At 49.4% G+C, this 21,515-nt stretch overlaps 1 protein-coding gene across 3 annotated transcripts in view; it reads right to left on the minus strand.

Annotated features, from left to right (window-relative positions):
- Nucleotides 1-21,515, minus strand: part of TECPR1 (tectonin beta-propeller repeat containing 1) — a 1,334,260-nt gene that overhangs the window by 1,119,359 nt on the left and 193,386 nt on the right. For all 3 annotated transcript variants that reach the window (XM_069645650.1, XM_069645652.1, XM_069645651.1), the window contains exon 2: nt 20,655-20,887. In XM_069645650.1, coding sequence (XP_069501751.1) covers nt 20,655-20,879 — 225 coding nt within the window. In that variant the 5' untranslated portion in view covers nt 20,880-20,887. The remainder of the gene's footprint in view (nt 1-20,654; nt 20,888-21,515) is intronic.

Genomic DNA, 21,515 nt, shown 5'->3' on the forward strand with positions numbered 1-21,515 from the left:
CCTCCTTGCTGTCCGTTTAGGGAGAAGCGGGGGAGCCGAGAGACGCCACGACCAGCGAGGCCAAAATGGCCGACACATCTGGTAATTAGAGGCGAGCGGAGGGGAAGACCTCCGACCCAACGGCGGGCTGAAGCAGCTGCATCGGGGAGCCAGAGCGCACCAAATAATATGGCGTGCATTGCGGGGACAGAGGAAGCAGGACTACCCCCCGCAATACAGGGGGTGCGGCCCGAACCTGTGCGCACCCCACAATGCCGGAGGAGGCGAGAACTGTCCCCCCGGAGCAGTCACTGGGGAGCCAAGCCCACAAACGGGTCGCAAACCTTCCACCGACGATGGCTGAGGCAAGGAATAAGGTGCCAAGGCGGGGACCCCGAACAACGGTCCATCGTGGAGGAGGAACCTGGGAGACATACCTCATATTGCAGGTGAGAGGAGAGGGGACCTGCTGGGGACGGCGGGGCGGCCAATGGGCAGACCAGTGAACGGACCAAGACCAGGGATACCAGCAGGAGACCCCGAGGCCCATCGGGAAAGGTGGCGGCTCGCCTGCGAGAGTGAGAGGACCATGAGAGTGCTCTCGTCTTTCTCCTGCCACCCCCTGGGCGAACTGTCATCGACGCTCTGGGGGCCGGGACACTCTGTGATACGGATACAGGGGCCGACATCAGCCAGCAACTGCAACCTCAAGTGCCGCCCTGGTACAGCACAGTCTAACACCGGGTTCAGCCAGCAATAGCTTCTGGGAAGCAATCAGACACCGTTTTCACAGAAGCACCAAGCCCCATGCTACATAACAAGACCTCCTCCAAACACGCCGGAACGGCACGTCTTAGACTCCAACCAGGACCTCGGTCACTGTGCCAGGGAGGGAACTAGGACTGGGGCTGCCCTGAAATTAACTCACTGCTTGGGGACTTCATGCAGCAGAGGCCCCCACCTGATTACGTGCATCGGAGCACAGCATATGAAAGGAGGGAGGGTGTGGGCAACAAAGGAGGCACTTCGCTCCCGGAGGGCTACATCAGGCAGTCTGGACACTTGAACTTTGTAGGGAAACTCCTAGGAAATAGGAAATAGGAGACCAGTGGACCCTGCGACAGGAGCAAGGAGCTGAGTGGAGGGCCAGTTCTCACACAGCTTAAACACCCTGAGGCAACCCAAGGCGGGGCTACACACGTGGATACAATTCTGGCCGACAGCGGACCCGGGGCCGAAATGGAGAGAACTCGGCAGAAAATAGAGAAGTACACCGAAGGACAGTACAAGCAACAGAAGCAGCCGGAAGGGGGATCGGACCGGTGAGGAGGGGGCAACAGGCAGAACTGGAGAAGGCGTGACTCTGGATGCCTTGATGAAAGCGATACATTTGTCCTCGGCTTCCCTGGAAGGAAGTATTAAGGAAGTCGGAGCAGATGTAACTCTACTCAGGGCGAACCTTTGCAAAGTAAGTGAGTGCGTACAGAGGTGGAACAGAGAGTTAGCACAGTCGAGGATGACAACCAAACTCTCAAAAATCAGGTGGCGGGTTTGGTAGGGGCAACGAGAACCCTGGCAATGAGGGCCGAGGACGATATTACCCAAATTGACCGCGGCCAAATTGACTGTTTTGTGGCCGAATTGACCGAATATATATGTGGGGGGTGGGTTTGGGGTATTAAATAATGTAGGTGGATTTGGTGGGGGGCTGCATGGGGGGCTGCAAATTCGGCCAATTCGGATGCAAAATAAAAGGTCAATTCGGCCGCGGTCAGGTGTATTCGAACAATTCATATACAACCCTGAGGACGCAGAGGGACGCTCGAGGCGCCGCAACATCAGACTGGTCAGGGTGCCGGAGAGGGAGGAGGGACCCTGTGCTGAGCTGTTGGTGGAGAACCTGGTCCTGAAGGTGCTGGGAATCAAGGGCCTATTAAGAGAGTGCACAGGGTATCGGGCAGGCTACCGGGCGCACCGCCAAGGGTGATGGTGGCCAAGATTATTAACTTTTGTTATCGAGATGCCATTCTGTAGGAGGTTCGGAAGATGGGTTTCTGCAAAATCAGAAATACGAAATTGCGCATCTTCCCAGACTTCACACTGGAAGTGCAATGGCAAAGGAGAACCTACGATGCAGTTAGGCGGCGACTGCGGGAGCTAAATATGAAGTATATGATGTTCTTCCTGGCGAAATTGAAAGTGGTCTCTGGAGGGAAGTCGTGGTTCTTTACCTCCCTGAAAGAAGTGTGGGAGTGGCTGGAATCTGGACTGCAAGCTGTAAATTCGCAACACCAGGAAGTGACGGGGGATGCCCGTCCGAAGGCAAAGGATTGAATAAGGGGGAAGGCAAGGGGCTCGGTATGGAGATAATAGCAAAAAGACCACCCAGGAGAGAACATAAGAATTGAAATAGGGTCTGAGCCCCTGAGTGGGCGGAGGTAGGGGCTATGTGAAGCTTCCCCCAATATACTTGACACCGTCGACTACCACCCACAAGGGAGGATGCGGAGGCGGGGTGTGTTAGTTAAGGGTTACACACATTGGAGGAGGTGGGCTGATACCGTGGGAGGTACCGACCCGATGTTATGGCAGGAAGGTCGGGGAGGTGAGGTCCAAGGAGGACAGTTTGCGGTTGGGGGACGGAGTTGGGGAGAGGGGGCAAGTTGGATTTGGAAACACCGAGTTGGGGATGGGTGTGATTTGGGATTGGGTCCAGGGACAAGGAGGAGATAAGAGATCCGAGACGGCAGCAATAAGGAATATCGCGGGTCGGCTCCAGTCATAGGAACCGGTGACAGTGGACAGGGGGAGACGGGCAGGAAAGAACTCGAGAGGGATAGGGGGATAATCTGAGAGATGGTTCCAGCAATTTAGATGGGAGGTTTAAAAATGGGGACATGGAGTGTCCGGGGACTGGGGATGTACCAGAAGAGACGGAGGGTAGGTGAATTCCTGAAGAGGCAAGGGATACAAGTGGCCTTGATACTAGAGACGCACATGGGTAAGGAGGAACTAGGAAAATTGGGGATATTGTGGGGAGGACAGGTAATCGGGACAACATACTCTACCCAGGCAAGGGGGGTGCTTGTTTGGGTAGCTAGGGGGTTACCACTGGAAGTGGAAACGGTGTTAAAAGACGAGATAGGTAGAACAGTGATTGTGGTGGGCCTATGGGAGGGAAGGAAGATCTGCCTCATTAACTCATATGCGCCGAACGTGGATGATAAGGAATATTTCCCATCGGTACTGCGCATGATAGAGGCACACAAGGGGATATGATGGTATGGGGCGGGGACTTTAATTGTCACCTGGATGAGCGCCTGGACGAGTCCGGGGTCGGGGGGGGGCCCTAAGAAACACATGACGAGGTCACTCCATAGGATAATGGAGGAACTCGACTTGGTGGAGGTATGGAGGGAGAGGCATGGGGAGGAAAAGGGGAACTCCTACTATACAGGCGTGCACGGTTCGTAATCTCGGCTAGATTACCTCCTGACGCGAGGGAACACTACCAGTACTTTGAGGAGCCGGTATATTTGGGACGCACCCTGTCGGACTACTCCCCCTTAGTGGCCACATTGTTTGGGGCTACCGAGAGTCCTCCAAGACGGCCATGGCGACTCCAGAAAGAGGCCCTAGAGGACGGGGTGTTTGTGTGCAAGATCAAAGAGGGGATTGTAACCTACTTTGAGCTAAAATGAGGGGTCAGTGAAGTCAAGGGAATCACTGTGGCAGGCCTTCAAGGCGACTATGAGAGGGAAATGTCTATGTATGACAGTGGGCATGTGTAGACGGCTCCTCGACACGCTTCGGCGAACAGAAGCCCAGGTGGCGGGACTAGATAGGGAGATGGCAGGAGGAGCTCCGGTGAGGGAAATCCTGGCGCAGAAACTTGAACTTCACCAGTAGACCCTGGCGAACTTGTCACAGTTTGATAGTAGTAGGCGGGATGTTAGATTACATGGGGAAGGTTGATAAGGCGGGTAAATTACTGGCCTGGTTGATCAGCAGGGAAAATTTAAGTCGGGCTATCACTCAGATTACGACTAACTCGGGGGGGATAGTGGGGACCCAGGGGAAAATTAATGAGGCTTTCGTAACATTCTACAAGGACTATATACAAGTGAAGGGGGGTAGGTAGATGTGGACGTAGAAGACCTTATGGAATCATTACCGTTACCAAAACTGGGAGAGGACTTAAGGGAGGAACTGGAGGCTCCAATCGGGGAGGGTGATATCCACTGGGTGATCAGCACCATGAGGAAAGGTACAGCGCCGGGTAGTGACGGGTTCCCGGTAGAGTTTTATGCCACGTTTATTAAGGTTCTGGCGCCGCAGCTCCAGCTGGTGTATGAGGAGGCTTTTCAGAAGGGCCATCTCCCGGAATCTATGAGGGAGGCGGTGATCACCATCATATTGAAGGAGGGAAAGGATCTGATGGATTGTACAGCGTATCGGCCTATATCCTTACTGAATGTGGACGGGAACATTCTGGGGAAAATCCTGGCTACCAGACTGGCGAAGGTAGCGCCGCAACTGGTCCACCAGGATTAATGCGGGTTTGTGGGAGGAAGGAATACATTCGGTTACATCTCTCGCCTTCATCACATCATGGATCTAGTGAAGGGTCAGAAGCACGACATGGCAATAGCCTCCTTTGATGCCATGAAGGCGTTTGATTCTCTAGAATGGAAATGGCAATTCCAGGTGCTGAGGGAATTTGGGTTTGGAGATAACATACGTAGGTGGCTCGGTTTGCTATATACTAAACCGACATCGATGGTGAGAACTAATAATTGGGTGTCTGGAACATGGGAACTTGGTAAAGGGACACGACAGGGATGTACAGCCTCTCCAATTTTGTTTGCCCTGGCCTTGGAGCTAGTGGCGGCATTCCTACGGCAGGAAATGATTGAGGCAGGGATTGAAGCGGGGTGTCAAAAGCACATAGTCTCCTTATATGCCGTTAGGCAGAATCCTGTGCAGTCCCCTTAGGGATCACTACACACAATTAAGACCACAGGTGGCAATACAAGTTTTACCTTTGGTACAAGCCTGTACTACTATGTTAAAGTGGTAGCAGTAGTGGAGCAGCCAGGCTTATCTCAAGAGTATATGAGCAGTAGCAGAGATTACACAAAGGGACCACAATTACTGTGAATCAAGCAAACACTTACTCAAGGTTTCAGGTAAAAAATATAAGTACATTTATTTTTAAACCATTTGTTATAAACACGACACTTCTATTAATTCAAAAACCACACATAAAATACACTACAACTAACCAATTCACTTTGTACAGTATAACTTCAAGGTAAGTACCCTGTGTTTGAGCGGACCGGTGTTGTGAAACAAAAGACGTTACCGGGAATACACTTGCGATCACTTTTTGACACAGTAATGAAAGTTCGGTCTTACTAAAGAAACGCGTATCCGCGGCAAGAAATGTTACCGGGGCAAAAACACACTTAGCACCTGAGATACCCAGAGAGAGTTGGGGGCAAAAATTATACGCAATACTTTCGTCAAGGCAGACAGAATCAGAGAACACTCAGACAGAAATTCAAGAGTCAATAGGCCGGAATGAGTGTCAAATGGAACCGGGTTCCTGTTGTCGAGGATCACACAGGTGGATAGTTCAAGATTCAATGTAGCCAAGAGTACTTAGATATTGTCAACAGCTGAAGCAAAAGTTATAAGAAGGAGGGAAGACAAGGGCAAGTCTTGAATGCGAAGAAAAGGGATTCACCCTAATTCCTCGAGCAGAACACAGTACCTTATTCAATGAAGAGGCTTGTGCCAAGGCAGTTGTTCCTGGTAGTTTCCTGCAGACCCACAGTTCCTGGAGCTTCCATCCGAAGGAGGATGTCTGGAGGGGTCTGCACCACACAGGGCTGAAACCGGCAGCAGCGACGGTGAATAAAAGGTGCGCTCCTTAAAAACAGGAGAGGCTCTTCAGATGGCTATCCGGACCACTACAGCAGTGTGCAGCGATTTCGACCACGAAGAGGATCCTCTGGCTGTAGAAGATGAGCTTGTTATCCCCACCAAGCTCAAGGGAAGAAGACTCCAGACTGGATCTTCTCTGGTCGTCGAAGGGTAGATAGCTCAGGACTGCAGCAGGGTTTCACCGGGACGGGATAGTTGCAGCAGTTGACTTCTTCTCCGCTTCTCTTCCTTGTAGTTCCAGTGCTGACTCTCTGACTTCTAGCCCAAGAGACCTGCCTTTTATTCGGAAATCCCCCATTCACACAGCCTGGCTGTCGATCACGCAGCAGGGGGGTCGTCCGGCCTGGCCAACCACCTAAGCCAATAATGGCAAAGTGCGACTTGGGTTTCCTAGGATAACCTGTGCAGGGGGTGACTGCAACCTTCCCTCACATTCAGCCCACCTAGACACCCAGGCGCATAGAGGAGGGCTTCTTGGCAGAAGCCCGCCAAAAGACAGTGAACAAAGAAGGCAAACCTGGTTTGCTGCGCAAAGTAAAACACAAGAAGGACTTTAACAAAAAGAAATGGCGAATAAACCCGACCGGAGCCAAAAGAAAAAGTATTTGGTCAAGCGGGTTTAAGTTTGAGGCTAATATAATAGCCTAAAACAATACCACGTTTATATAGTATAATCGTGGTAGAAAAGTTAGGGTAGATACCACTGCCACCAGCCAAGTCTAAATGTTAAAAGAGCGAAAAAATGCTCTAGGAGGTACAGATAAAAAGGGCTAAGGATTAACCCTTTCCAGTACTCCATGTAAAATGGGGTGTACTGGATCTGTGGTTAAATTACTAAGTAAAGTTAATGGCAACTTTACCCTTTTCTGGGGGACAGTAGTCAGCCTCAGAAATGGAGTCGGTGGGAAGTCTAAAAGACAACCCTGTGTCACTGCACTGAAGGTGCTGTGTAACACACAAAAGAAGGGGGCTAATGAAGTGGTGTACTCCATAGTCCACAATCACAAAAACAGATGAAATACACATGGCAAAACACAAGTAAGAGTGGGAAAAAGGTGTACACTCTTACCAAGTGGAAAAACAAACTCCAGAAATCCAGCAGAGCTGCTGGGGGACTCACTAGGTAAGGGAAATTAGCCATAGAATGAGAATTCTCCCTAACATATGCGGACAAGCTATTGCTCTACGTGACGAACCCGAGAATATATCTTCCAGAGCTGCTTGAAATACTGCGGAATTTCCGGTTCATGTCGGGCTTTAGTATCAATGCGGAAAAATCCGTGATTTTCCCGTTAGGGGGGGCTACGAGATAGGCCATTGGAGGAGCTACCAGAGTTGGGAATAAGGTGGGAGCGGGAATCATTTCAGTACCTGGGTGTAAGGATATTACATGAGATGGAGGAAAAGTTTGTATATAATACAGGGAGGGCACTGTCAAAAATAGGAGACTCGGTTCAATTCTGTAAAAATCTACCACTCTCCCTGATGGGCAGGGTGGCACTATGTAAAATGGTGATCTTACCGCGACTACTACCTTTTTTTACCAACATACCATACTTAGTGAAAAAAGTGTTTTTTAAAATGCTGGCCGTCAAGGTGAGGGAATTACTGTGGAATACGGGGAGGAGAAGGTTATCCCTAGAGACATTGCAAAGGTCCAGAGAGGAAGGGGACTGGGCCCCCCGAACTATGAGAAGTATTTTGTGGTGGCACAGCTACAGTCGATACTGGTGTGGGACCAACCTGGGTGGGTGAGGGGGGGAACCTGAAAGGGCTAATTGGAAATCTGCCGCCGAATCATAGAGCAGTGGAAATGCTGTGGCACCCATTGGGCAATAAGTGGAGAACCGTGGTGTTTGAGGAGGTGAAGGGGACGTGGAAGAAATATGTGGGCATGAGAGGGACTGTAGGGCAATACGATGGTAAACTCCCATGGGGCGTGGATCAGAAGCTTCGTCAGGCGATTGGAAGGGCAGGAATACAAAGGCTTTTGGAAAAAGGGTGTGAGACAGTAGGGGATCTTTTTGAAGGGGGAAAACTGCTTACCTGCAAGGAATGGTGTCTGAAATTCAGTCTCCCACAGGGGCTCTTCTTGGCATTCAGGGCGGTGGTCCGAAGACTGGCAGAGATTTGGGAAGGAATCCCGGAGGAACCGAAGGCGAGCCCGGTGCTGTAAGTGCTGCTAGACCAAACGGGGGGCGGGGCACGGATCTTGCAGATGTATAAGGCCCTACGGGAAGGAGACCCGGGAGGGGAGTTGAAGGTTAAGCAGAAATGGGAGGTGGACGTGGGTTGCCAAATATCAGAAAAAGAATGGATACAGGTATGGGAACTGGCCCGGAAGACGTCACGCAATGCTCGCTTCCAATTGGTCCAATTTAACATCCTATATAGGACATATGTGACCCCGGTGAGGCTCCGAGCAGTGAACAGAGAATTGTTGGATGAATGTCCTAGATGTGGAACGGGTCAGGCGGGATTCGGGCACATGATATGGGAGTGCAGAGTGAAAGCTGAATACTGGATGAAGTGATCAAAGGGGTGAATGGGTTGCTGGGGACCAAGTGGGAACGGAATCTGGTAATATGTATATGGGGCAAACTCCCGGGGGATGGGGGGGAGCACAAACTACAGAACAAGACGGGCCGTTCTTGCTGATACTGGCCAAACGCCAAATGACAATAAATAGAAGAACACACAGGGCCCAGCGATAAATATGTGGAGGGAAGATGTCCGTAGGTGGGGTATGGCAGAACTGACAGTCTTGCAGAAGGCAGATACGGAAATGGAAGGGAAAGGAGTGACGAAACACTGGACCCAGCTGCTGAATGACTTGTCAAAGGCCAATGACTCACGGCCGCCGTGAAGGGGGGCTAGTTGGGCGTGGGAGGGGGCGGAATACGGAGGAGGTGAACTAAGGGAGCTGCAGCGCGGCCACCCAGCTTTCAGGGACACCATAGACCGCAAGGCCCAACAGGGCTGAAACACTTGTATAGGGTTGCTGTTTGTACTCTTGTTCAGAGAGGAATTGCCATAGCATTTCGGTGCTGGACTGCCCATGTGGGCGGGACAAATACTGATATGCAAATGGTATTTTCCCATCTGTAAAAGGTACAGTGAGCAAAAAGCATGTGCTGCAAACTCTCATCTCAGAACAGGTTATCATGACAGGTTCTTTCTGGAGAAGAGCACCTGTTACCTTTTTTGGAATATTTGCAAGGTACTTGGGGTTGGTCACCCTAAGTTACCTGGGGGCAACCAGACGTGGACTCCCTGCTCACTGTGCTCTGAAAGGCACGGCTTCACCTCACTGATGAGGCCCCAACAAGACTGAAACACGTGTATGGGGTTGCTGTTGGTACTCTTGTTCAGAGAGGAATTGCCATAGCATTTCGGTGCTGGACTGCCCATGTGGGCGGGACAAAGACTGACATGCAAATGGATATTTCCCATCTGTGAAAGGTACAGTGAGAAAAAAGCATGTGCTGCAAACTCTAATCTCAGAACAGGTTATCATACCATGTTCTTTCTGGAGAGGAGCGCCTGCTACCTTTTTTGAAACATAGACCGCGAGGGATTGTCTGCTGTCAATTATGGAGCGTATGGAGAGGACCGGAGGACACAACCTGGAGATTTGAATGTGGAGGGAGGGGGGACGGTGAAGTGGGTTATTTTGTATTGGAGTTGTGCGTATGGTTATGTTTAAGAAAAATGTTAATAAAAAGTATTTGAAAAAAGTAAAAAAAATAAAACAGTACACCAGCGCGTCCTGAACCATGCCCCTTCACAGGACCAATTGTTTGACCATGGCACCTGATCATCAAGGATCTGCACTTGCTCCCTCTTTCAGCACGCATCATTTTCAAGAAAGCCTGGATCACTTACAGCGCAGTCACAACCAAAATACCACTGGACCTAGTTGAGAAGCGGACCATCCCTGAAGGCCAATACAGCACCAGAAGCCACAACATTGCCATCATGGAAACAGCAAAATGCAAAAGTGAAAAAACTAGGAAACATGGCTTTCTGGTTGCTCATCCTGTATCTGGAACAAGTTACCAAAGAAGAGCAGAAAGACTCCGTCCATCCTACCATCGGTAAGGTCCTGAAGACCCTAACCGTCAAAGGACATTTTGTAAAACATAGATCGCACGATTCAATCGTACTTCTCCTCAATCCGTCCAAAGCTACCCGTCACCATCTAGCTAACCAACCAACCTCTGCTACTCTCTAACCCTATGGGTGTGACCAGCAAATGTACAGCTCTCCATTGCTTCCCAGATAGGATCATGCTTTATAATCCAACAGATACATACATAAAAAGGATTGTTACTTTACTTTTGAGATGCTTTATTTTGGAGTCAAGGCACACTCATTTGTGGTATGTTGTAGGAGATGGTGGTCTCATTCCCTGTGGGCAAGGTCTGTGAATGAGTGGAAGCCTCCTATTCTGAATACACTATGGTCATTTTGAATGTCAGATAAAAACATTTTGGTTATGCAGTGCACTCTAACGATTCTACTTTTTCAGATATCTTTAATGATTTCAGGATCGTTAACTTACATTTTTTATTGAAATATCGGGAGCATGTTTATATGTTTTATAGAATTTTCATAGAAAATGAGTTGCATACTAAGTGTGAGGAACTCATGGTGACAACAAGTAAGGCAGACCAAAGTGATCACAGTTCAAGGGTGTTTATTGAAGAATGAAGTGGTATGCAGGTTGGAAAAATGCCCAATCTAAACCTAAATCTAAGATGGGGATGTGTGTCGACCATCAAAAATGAAAAATAAGCCAGTCATAGTGGCGTCAGGTCAAATAAAAGGTCTATACTAAGAAAACCTATTGCCGATTGCTTACGCTAAATAGAAAAGGGTGTGGTGGTTACATTTCAAGAAAAGGAAAGGAGTGTTCTCAAATGATAAGTCAGGAGGCGGTAGCCTGGGTCTTCCTTCCCCACGTTTTGAGCACGGGTTAAGGTGGAGTTGGTGGAGCACAGTACAGTCTCGGGCTTCTCTAGCACGAGACAGCAGTTCCAATGACAGTTCTCAGGACCGTTGATCGCCAAGTCTGGTTTCCTTAGAAAGTCTCTTGATTTACGACCTGATGTCAGGCGTACCTCTGATCTGTACCCTTCCCCGGAAGTACTTCAAAGATGGCAACCTTCTTCACATTGCCACCCTTAACTCTCTCTCTGCCATCGAACATTCCTCTGATATCTGCCGCCTTCTTGAAGAACTTGACCTTGATGTCCTCGGTCTCACTGAGACATGGTTCACGGCCAGCTCTGTCATCAGCTTTGACACGCTCCTACCTGACGGCTACAAGATCCTCTCTGCGCCCAGGCCCAACCGCTCTGATGGGGGTGTAGCACTTATCTTCCATGAGTGGATTCCTGCCTCTGTCACTCCTATGCAGGCCTACTCCTCTTTTGAATGCCTCGTCTGCCAGCTCTCTCTCTCCCCAAGCCATTCCCTTACTGTGGCTACTATCTATCGGCCACCTGGTCAGATTTCTTCCTTCCTCTCTGAGTGGGCGGACCTTTCCTCCTCACTCTTGGCCTCAACCACTCAACTCCTCCTTCTTGGAGACTTCAACATCCACCGGGATGCCTCCTGTCCCCCCTCTGGACTCTTTTGCGACCTCTACGACACTCTCTCACTCGACACTCTCCCCTCTGGCCCGACTCATTCTGCAGGGCATACTCTCGATATTCTGATCTCCTCTGACCTTCCCCTCTCTGTCCCCCTCTCCACTCCGCTCTCCTGGAGTGACTACTTTCTCCTATCCTCCCACCTCACACTCCCTACCCCTCAGGCCAAGCCACCTCCATCACTGCCACCCACTTTCACGGTCATTTGACCCATGAAGTGCGTGTCAGTTGAGGCTTTCGCCACCACCTTCTCACCCCCTCCCCCTTTGGCTGACTCTCACCCTGACACAGCCCTCTCCATGCTCCACTCTTCTATATCTGATACTCTTGATATCCTTGCCCCTCTCATGAGAATCCGCATGAAGCCCAAAGCCAAATGTAATTCCTGGTATGACTCAGATCTCGTCACCCTAAAACGCAAGTGGAGGGTGGCCGAGAGGAAATGGCGTGCTCCATGTTCATCCTCTGACAACCTGGCCTGCAGCAAAGGCAATACCGGCTCTCGGTCCTCACCAAGAAGAGAGCTCATATCCAAGCCCGCATTTCTGTGGCATCTAACAACTCGGCTGAACTCTTTAAAATCTGTAAGGAACTGGCCAACCCTGCCGCAGTCTCTACCTCTCCTGTACCTTCCCAGGCCCTCTGCATGGCACTGGCCTCTCACTTCACTTCTAAAACTCAGGACATCCTGTCCTCACTCTCCTCCTACTGCCTCCCACCCTCCATTCCCTGCTCCTCCTCTGGCCCTTCTGCTGCCACCCCCCTCCCGCCTTCTCTGCCTTTCCCCTTTTCTCTGCAGACGAGGTTTCTAAACAAGTCCGATCTATGAATGTCTCGTCGAAACAGGTTCACCCCTGTTCCTCCAAAACTATCAAGGACCACATCAACTCCCTAGCTCCTGCCCTGGCTGATTTCTGCAATCACTCCTTCGCCACTGGAATCTTCCCATCCCCCCTGAAGCACTCCCTTGTGCACCCTCTTCTCAAGAAACCCTCTTCCGACCCCTCCTTCCTGGCTAACTATCGCCCAATCTCCATCACTCCCTTCCTGGGCAAGCTCATGGAGAAACTGGCCATCTCCCAGCTTAATCTCCACACCGGATCTGTTGGTTGTCTTCATGAGCATCAGTCTGGCTTCAGAGCTGCCAGAAGCACGGAAACTGCTCTCCTAAACATCCGTGAAGACCTGCTCTCCAACCTCGACTCCAAAACCCTGTGTGTCCTCATCTTGCTTGATCTCTCTTCTGCCTTTGACACTGTCAACCATGCCATCCTGCTCAACCGTCTCTGTGATAACCTGGGTATCACTGGTCAGGCTCTGGCGTGGCTGACCTCCTTCCTCTCCGACTGACTCTCCCAGGTCCAAATTGGGTCCTTCCTCTCTGATATCTTTTTCTCTACCTGTGGTGTCCCCCAGGGATCTAACCTTTCTCCCTGGCTGTTCAACCAATACCTGGCGCTCCTTGCCCACTGCATCGCCACTCTCTGCCCCAACTTTCAGTGCTATGCGGATGATACCCAGCTCATTTTCAGGCTACCCTTGGTCTCCTCCTCTCCTACCCTCACCTCTGAATGTCTGTCTGCTATCTAGGAGTGGTGTGCCGCCAATGCCCTCTGCCTTAATGCCAGTAAGACTGAGATTCTACTCATTGGCACACCCACTCCCTCCTTCCCTGCAGCTCTCTGGCCTGTCTCTCACGGCCCTCTTCCTGCTCCAACCTGCAAGGCTAAAAACCTTGGGGTCATCTTCGACTCCACACTCTCCTTCTCTCCTCACATCTCTGACGTCTCTAAGAAGTCACACTACCAGCTGAACCTCCTCAGAGGTATTCTTCCTTTCCTCTCCTTCCCCCAGAAGTTCACTGTCTCTAGAGCCCTGGTTCTCTCTAGGCTGCACTATTGCAACAGCCTCTATCTAAATCTGCCTGCTTCTACTCTTAGCCCTCTGCAACTTATCCAGAACAGGACTGCGAGACTTGTCCTTGGCCTTAAGCCCAGTGACTGTATCTCTCCAGTACTGAAATCTCTGCACTGGCTTCCAGTGGTTGCAAGGATTACGTTCAAAACCCTCTGCATTGTCCACAAGGCCTTCTGGGGCCTGGGGCAGCAATATCTTCAACTCTCTCTACCTAAGTATCTTCCTTGTCGAGCTCTTCGCTCATCCGCCTCCAACTCCCTCAGGGTCAGTCGCTTCTCCAAGCTACGAGTTGGTGGTAGATCTCTCTCCTCGGCAGGGGCCTCCCTCTGGAACAGGCTTCCTGCCTCCCTGAAACTTGAGTAGAACCACCTCCGGTTCCGGAAGCACCTCAAAACCTTCCTCGTTGCTTCTGCTTTTTCTCCTCCTATCCCCTGCTGAATTCCTTGCTGAATCTGCTTTGGCTTCCTAGCCACCCTTTCTGACCTCAGGCCCAGACCACACCTGCTCTGTCTCCCTGGTATCCCCCGCACCTGGGGACTGTATTCTGTATCCCTACAGTCACCATACCTGCACTTATGTCTGCTCTTACCTTGTACTTGCCACCATCCGGCCGTTTTTATTTATCTATTTATTCTACTATCCCATGTACTGCACTTTCCCCTCTCCCCCCGCCCCCACACTTTACCTTTCCCCCTTCCCATGCACTTGCGCGATCTGAATGACAACTGGCCTAGTAAGATCGTTGTCTGTCTTCCCTCTGTTCCCCCTCCCTTGCCTCGTCGCGCTTCGAAACACTTGTGTATAGGCGCGTTATGAATGCCATATCATATCATATCATGTGTTCAGATAATCAAAAACAACAGTTCCTTTGACAAATGAAAGTTTGTTACCAAAGTTCCATATGGAAGATGGTTTCACTCCTGGGTCCCCCTCTTCTGGGCTGACCCTTCTCTCTTGACTTTAACGGGAGTCAATTCCCTTGGTTTCACAGTGCTTGTAGATGAAAGTCTTTCGATTGTACAGGGATTTTGCTCGACCCTCTGTATGACCACTTTGACATATTTCACGTGAGAGGATGGGGAAAAGGTGTTAAACGAAGGGGTATACCGCGTCTCACCTGTCGGTGTCCCACCTCCACTCCACGAGGACCCCCATCCAGGTGATACTCCCTCACTGGTTCCCCCCCCCGGAACTGGATCCAATAGCGATGGCCATGTCCTTGCCACCTGGTTGACAGATCCCCGGGGACTAGTCAGGGAGACACCTTCAGGTTTCTCACATAAGCCAGAAAACAGGGAGCTTGAGAAGGAGAGTGTTAAGTGTTCAGTTTATTTTCTAGGGTTCAAGTGGACTGGGCCCTCTCCTCTGGCTATCAACCTCATACTCATGTCCAAACCAAGATGATTGTAAACTGGACAAATGATAAACATTTAAATTGTTATGAGAATGCTATTCAAACAAATAAAAATTAAGATCTTACAATTGCTGAATTTGCTCACAATCATTCTGAGCATTTTTATATTTTTACTCGGTTGGTAGCATGAACCACCAAGACTTTGACGATGGATCTACATTAGTGCTAAGATTTGGCCTCCAATTTTGCTTTAAATGGAGTGCAAAAGACTTAGATTTTTGCAAACTTCCAGCAATCAAAGACCAAGTATCCCGTTAAGAGAACATCTGATAAATTACAAAGTGCTTCAACAAATCCTGCCATGGTGAGGAATCTATCCTCACAGTTTATTTCAGCGTGTTTCTTGCTTGTGAAGTTTGGTCCCTGTTTTATGCAACTTTGTTTGGTTCAGCCCATTATTAATCCTGAGGAGCTCTGCCTATATCAGGCTTTAAATCAGAAGCTTTATCCAGTGTTTTATATGCCCATAGTTGTGAATCCTAATCCTTTTGGTGGTGATCCTGCTCCCTCATAATGGATACAGGCAGGTGGCTATGAGGAATTCAAAGTTTCCTAGATGTGCAGTGCTTGCATTTCTCAGGGGTCTCTATAGTATCTAGTTAATTCAAATGGTTACCCTGAGAGTGATACACTTTGCAAGCCTGCATACATTGCTCATTCCCACTAGTTTAACTTTTGTTTTCATTCATATAATAAATTAACATTTCACAACATGCCCTGGGCTTGAGGTGGGGGAATGGTTTATATGGAGCAAGTTACTTACCTGTAACTCCTGTTCTCCAACATGGGTCTTCCACAGATTCACATGCTCATGAATATTCCCCATCGTCAGGTTGCAAATCCTCAGTAAAAAAGAAAGCAGGTTTACTTTAGACTGAAAACTGCTTGTCTCCTCTATAACCAATTATTGTCCTTTGGTTCATACTGCACCTAGCCAATGACACTTGTCCTCCTAAGCTCCACCCCTGGTGGCCATCTTCAGATTTGATAGAGCACGTAAAGTGGCAGTATGAACCAAGAAAAGCCATCGCGGGGAAGGAGGGAGGGTTTGAATGTGAATCCATACAAGACCCATGCTAGAGAACAAAAGTTACAGGTAAGTAACGTATTCCTTCTCCAGCATGGCAGTCTTGCACGGATTCACATGCCCATGAATACGATTTCACAGCAGTACAAATATACAACCACAGGAGGTGACCAGGCTCAACAGAACCAACACACTTACCCCTGGAACAGACTCACCTCAAGTAAACAGGTCATGTAGCACCGCTTGGCTGACCCAGGACTCCTTCCTGGAATCCCCGTCAATGCACCAGAATCTTGTGAAGGTGTGGGTGGACCTCAACGTAACAGCCCTGCAGATGTCGAGCAGGGGCACACCAGAGAGAAACGCTGTTATGGCAGCGATGGCTACGGTGGAGTGGGCTCTCGGCTGGCCACGAAGAGGTTTGTTGGCCAGATGTTGACAGTGCATAATACAGCCAGAGAGCCACCTGCATATGAAAGCCTTAGAGAGGGCCTTCCCATGGGCCTTCCCATGCCCTGCTGGTCCAAAACTGACGGACAATTATGTCTTCTGAAAATCCTTTGAGCGTGCCACATAAATCTTCCAGGCACGAGCAACGTCCAGCGAATGCAATGCCCCGTCAGCAGGCATAGAAGGGTTCGGAAAGAAAACTGGCAGAACCAAAGGCTCATTGAGATGGAACTCCAAAGGAACCTTCAGCATAAAGGTGGGATGGGTTCACAGCACCACTTTCCACGCTATGAAAGTCAAGTATGGCTGCTTGCAGGAGAGGGCTTGGATCTCACCAAGCTGCCTGGCCAAGAGGATGGACACCAGAAAAGCAGTCTTCCACAAAAAAAACTTTATAAAGGCATGATGCATTGGTTCAAATGGGGGCCCCATGAGCTTAGTCAAAACCATGTTGTGCACCCAAACCGGGGAGGAACCTTCACTGGTAGAAAAGTCCCGACAAGGCCTTTGATGAGGAACTCCTTGACGAGCCTTTGTGACCACAGGGAGGGCTTCCCTGGCACCCAGGTGTACCAGGATATGGCAGCTAGATGATCTTTGATTGAGGTGTGCGCTAGACCAGCTTTGGCCAGCAAAAGCAGGTACGGAAGGAGCTGCAGAGCCGTTTATCTGCAGAGACGTAATCTTCTGAGTCGTGCACCGTACCTTGAAGTGCTTCCATTTGTGGCTGTAACAAGACATTGTAGAGGAAGCTCAGGATCTTCTTGCACTCAAGCGGCAGGGAATAGTGCCCAAACTCTATAGCTGCAGGAGCAGGCAGTGAGGCTCAGTGATGCCAGGTCGTGGTGCAGTATTGTTCCGTTTTCTCTGTAGAGAAGGCCCGGAAGTGGAGGCAGCCAGATGGAAGGGGCCACTGACAGATGGAGGAGGTCTGGCTACCAGATCTGCTGCGGCCACACCAAAACAATGAGGACCACTCTGCAATGGCAGCGTCTGAGTGTGTTGATCACATGTAGCAGAAACGGAATTGGAGGAAAAGCGCACAGGAAGAGCCCATCCCATGTGAACAAGAAGGCATCCCTCATGCTTCTCGGCTGAGGATACCTGCTGGCAAAACTCTGGCACTTGGAGTTGGCAGCTGTCACGAAGAGGTTGATCTGGGGAGGACTGCACTAGCTGGATAGATGAGTCACCTGGACCTGCTGAAGTTCCAACTCGTGGCAAGACTGCAGCTCCCTGCTGAGCGAGCCTGCAATGGTGTTCTTGGTGCTTGCCAGATGGAAGGGGACAAGAAACATCTCCTGAAGAATGGACGAGCGCCACAGGGACAGGGCTTCCAGAGAGAGAGCAGGGGAGCACGTCCCGCCCTGCTTCCGGATGTAGAACATGGTGGTGGTGTTGTCCGTGAAGGTCTGCACCACTTTCTCCTGCAGCTGAGGTTGAAACGACTTGAGGGCCCAGAAGACTGGTCAGAACTCAAGAACGTTTATGTGCAGGTCCTTCTCCTCCGGGAGCCAGAGGCCTCTGGTGTGAGACTGTCCTGTGTGGGCTCCCCAACATTCCAGGGAGGCTTCCATGGTGACCGTAGCCGGGTACAGAGGAATCCAAAAGGGAGCTCCTTAAGGGAGATGCAGATGCACCCCCAACCATTGTAGAGCTTGCCGGAATGCCTGAGTGAGGGCGATCTTGTCCACCCAAGTGCCTGTGAGCTGTTGCCACCTGGCGTCTGGAAATACCTGGACAGGGCTCATCTGGTGCCTGCAAACAGGGACGAGATGCGTGCAGGAGGACATCCTGCCCAACAGTGATTTGATGGAGCGTACCGGTACGATGGATGCTGCCGACAGCCGTGGAACCTCCCTAGGATGGCCTTCACCCTCTCCTACAAGGGGGTTGCCAGGCATTCAACCATGTTGCAGAAAGTCTGATGATGGCAGCAACTCCCCCACTCTACCCGAGTCCTTCGGGAAGGAGGTGATGATGGGGATTTGCAAAATTGGTGCCACCGCCAACAAGGTTGTGGTCGGTATAGCAGAGGGAGGCCGTGAAGACAAAGACACGCTCAGCGTTGTTTGCTGTGAATGTGGAAATGACAGTCGCTGCCGAACTCTTTCTCGACGAAGGAGTGGTAGCCGATGCAGTGGTCGTTGATGGTGCCGAGGTCATCGGTCTTGGTAGATGAAGTAGTTGTCGACGAGTTCATAGTCCTGGTAGACAAAGTTGTTGTCAACGGGGTCCTTGGGACTGATGGAGATGAAGACGAGGGAGCGGCTGATGGGCCTCCCACAGGTCTCTTCCCTCAACGACTTGTCCCTGGAAGAAGACTAGTGTTTGGAAGAAGACTTGTGCTTGGAAGGGTTTAGGGACTTCCTCACAGAAGGCAACCCACTGGCCAGTGGGCTTACCGTCGATAGTGCAGGTCACGCAGAGCAGCCCCTTCCCAAACCAGTTTCTGCAGCAGCAGCGACTTTCGTGGGAGCAGATGCACCTTCTTTTGGATCCCTGTGGAAGAAGCATCCTCAAAAGACTTCAACCTCTTTTTCTCAGAGGGAGCACGCTCGTGAGACCTGACGGTCCTTGACGAGGCATGACTGAGCCCAGAGGCCGCATCAGAGGGCTTTTCCTGGTTAATCCAAGCCATCAACCACCGGTAACGATCCCTCTTGGAATTCACCGGGAAACCGCGGCATATAGTGTACCTGTTTTCATTGTGGTCTGGGCGGAGACAGTACAGGCACTTGAGGTGCCGATCCTCGACATAAACCTTCTTCAGGCCACAGGATTTGCAGACACTGAAGAAACTCCTCTTGTCCGCCTCAGACATTATCGAGGTGAGATGTAGGCCCAAGACTGGGTGTGCCAAAATTGCAGAGAGAAGATCCAACGATGGAATACGATCTTCGTCGACAAGCTGCCAGCAGTCTACGTGCAACAGTTGATGAGGAAAAGGTCAAAGAAAACTATTGAAAACTAGCGAAAAAGTCAACATTCTCGAGGAGCAAAGTGAGAGGACTCCCAATACTCAAATGTGCGTTAAAAATCTGAAGATGACCACCAGGGTTGGAGCTTGGAAGGACGAGTGTCATTGGCTGGGGGCAGTATGGACCAAAGGACAATAGTCCTCATTACGAGCAGGCCGGTATCCTGGCCGCAATACCCCAGGATACCGGAAAATGTTATTACCGTTTCCGGCACTCGGTACAGCAGTCCAGCAGCATTACTTATAAGTGCTGGAGTGGCAGCGTTAATCCCCATTCATGGAGTTCTTTACGACTCCATGGAGGGAGTTGCCGTTATTACCGGCACCAGCAATACTGGTGCCGGTAATAACAACGGCATTTGCCGATAAGGTGCCTGTCTTACCTCCAGCTCTTAGCTAGAGGTAACTCAGGTGCCCCACCGGCAAACCTGTAGTCAGCCGGTGCGGCAACGTGCCAGTAAACGTTATTACCAGCATGTTATTACCGCACCGGCCGATGAGGCCCAATGATTGGTTATAGAGGAGACTAACAGTTTTCAGTTTAAAGAGAAAGTGCTTTCTTTTTACTAATAATTCCCAGCCTGACGACGTTGAATATTCATGAGCATGTGAATCCATGCAAGACACCATACTGGAGAATGCAGTGGCTCTGGTCCAGCGAGGAGTCTGGTGTTTTCGGGACATCAGAATCAGTTTAGACTTCATAATCATCAGGGTCAATGTGCTTGTATTGGTAGTTTTCATACTGGGCGCAAATACATATAGCAAGACTGCATATAAGTACATTTACAGAAGGACAGGTGTGGTAGCAAGATTCATTTTGAATTGGATTACATGTAAGGTTTTTAATAATTTTCAAAAAGGCTACAGATTTAAGAACATGGAAATGACTATATTCAGATAGTAAAAGAATGCATTGGAAACATAACTACAAACACCCTGCTTAGGGCTAGGGACATTATATTATGATGTTCCAACAAATCATATGTTTTCTCTCAATAGAAAAACAAAGCATACACCATTATATTCCATGGGACATGCACATATAAAAATGATCTTTCAAACCAGTCACTAACTAAAAACAACTCTAGGTTCTTACTTTTGTTTACTTGAGGGATTCAAACATCTAAGCACTTTATTGCTGCACACTTACCCATATAAAAAGAAAACCAAAGGAAATCCCACTTAGGAGCCACATTGTAGAGTTTTGCAAAAATACATATTTCCGTTGGCCAGATCAAATAATTATTTGATAAACAGGTGCACAACACGTATACGCACCTGATTTTCATAGGTCTCTTCTTGATATCGGATGGGAAGGTCACTGGCATAGACGTTTACATATACTCCATAGTCACAGGCTATGCCCCAGCAGCATTGCTTAACAGCAGCGACTCGTTTGAATTCAAACTGCCCATCTTTGCAGAGTTCCCAGTGCTGTCCACAGACAGAGAGTGTATACACTCTTCCAAAAACATCAACAGCCCACAGATGGGAGTCGGGCATATTAGATTCTAGGAAGACAGAAAAAAATACACATTTGAATTACATACAATATCAAACAGACCACAGGACATATTTTAGGCAAACCTCTGAACAAGGTTAGTGTCATTGTGCAATAATAACAGAAGGCTCAACACAACATCATGAAGTTCTCAGGTAATGCGTACGGTGACACAGTTGGTACAGAAAGTTTATGAGTAATGATCCACTGAACGTGCACAGCTTGGCAAATAGGAAAACTAAAATTGATTGCACACACAATGCAAAAACCAAAAAGACACAGAACACACTATTTAACAATCGACTGAAACAACACATACACTACTTTAAGTACGGGATAAAATATAATATCCTCTTCTATGGTCTCCAGACGGTTCCATGTCACTTCGTCGCAGGATGTTTTTTCGCGAGGTCTTTACCGCAGATTTTTTTTCCGAAAAAACTAATAGAATTTTTTTTTTTTTATAAACCCCCCCATCCTCTTTATTTTTTTTATATTCCCGTACACCCACACCAAATTTCTATAATTTTTTTAAACCCCCAAAAAATGCGATGATTTTTTTAAAAAAAAATCTGCGGCAAAAACCCAGCGAAAAAACATCCGGCGATGAAATGACGTCGTACCCTCCAGGACTTAGT

The sequence above is a fragment of the Ambystoma mexicanum genome, chromosome 2p (assembly GCF_040938575.1).
Source record: "Ambystoma mexicanum isolate Mex_15411 chromosome 2p, UKY_AmexF1_1, whole genome shotgun sequence".
NCBI classification, from domain to species: Eukaryota; Metazoa; Chordata; class Amphibia; order Caudata; family Ambystomatidae; genus Ambystoma; species Ambystoma mexicanum.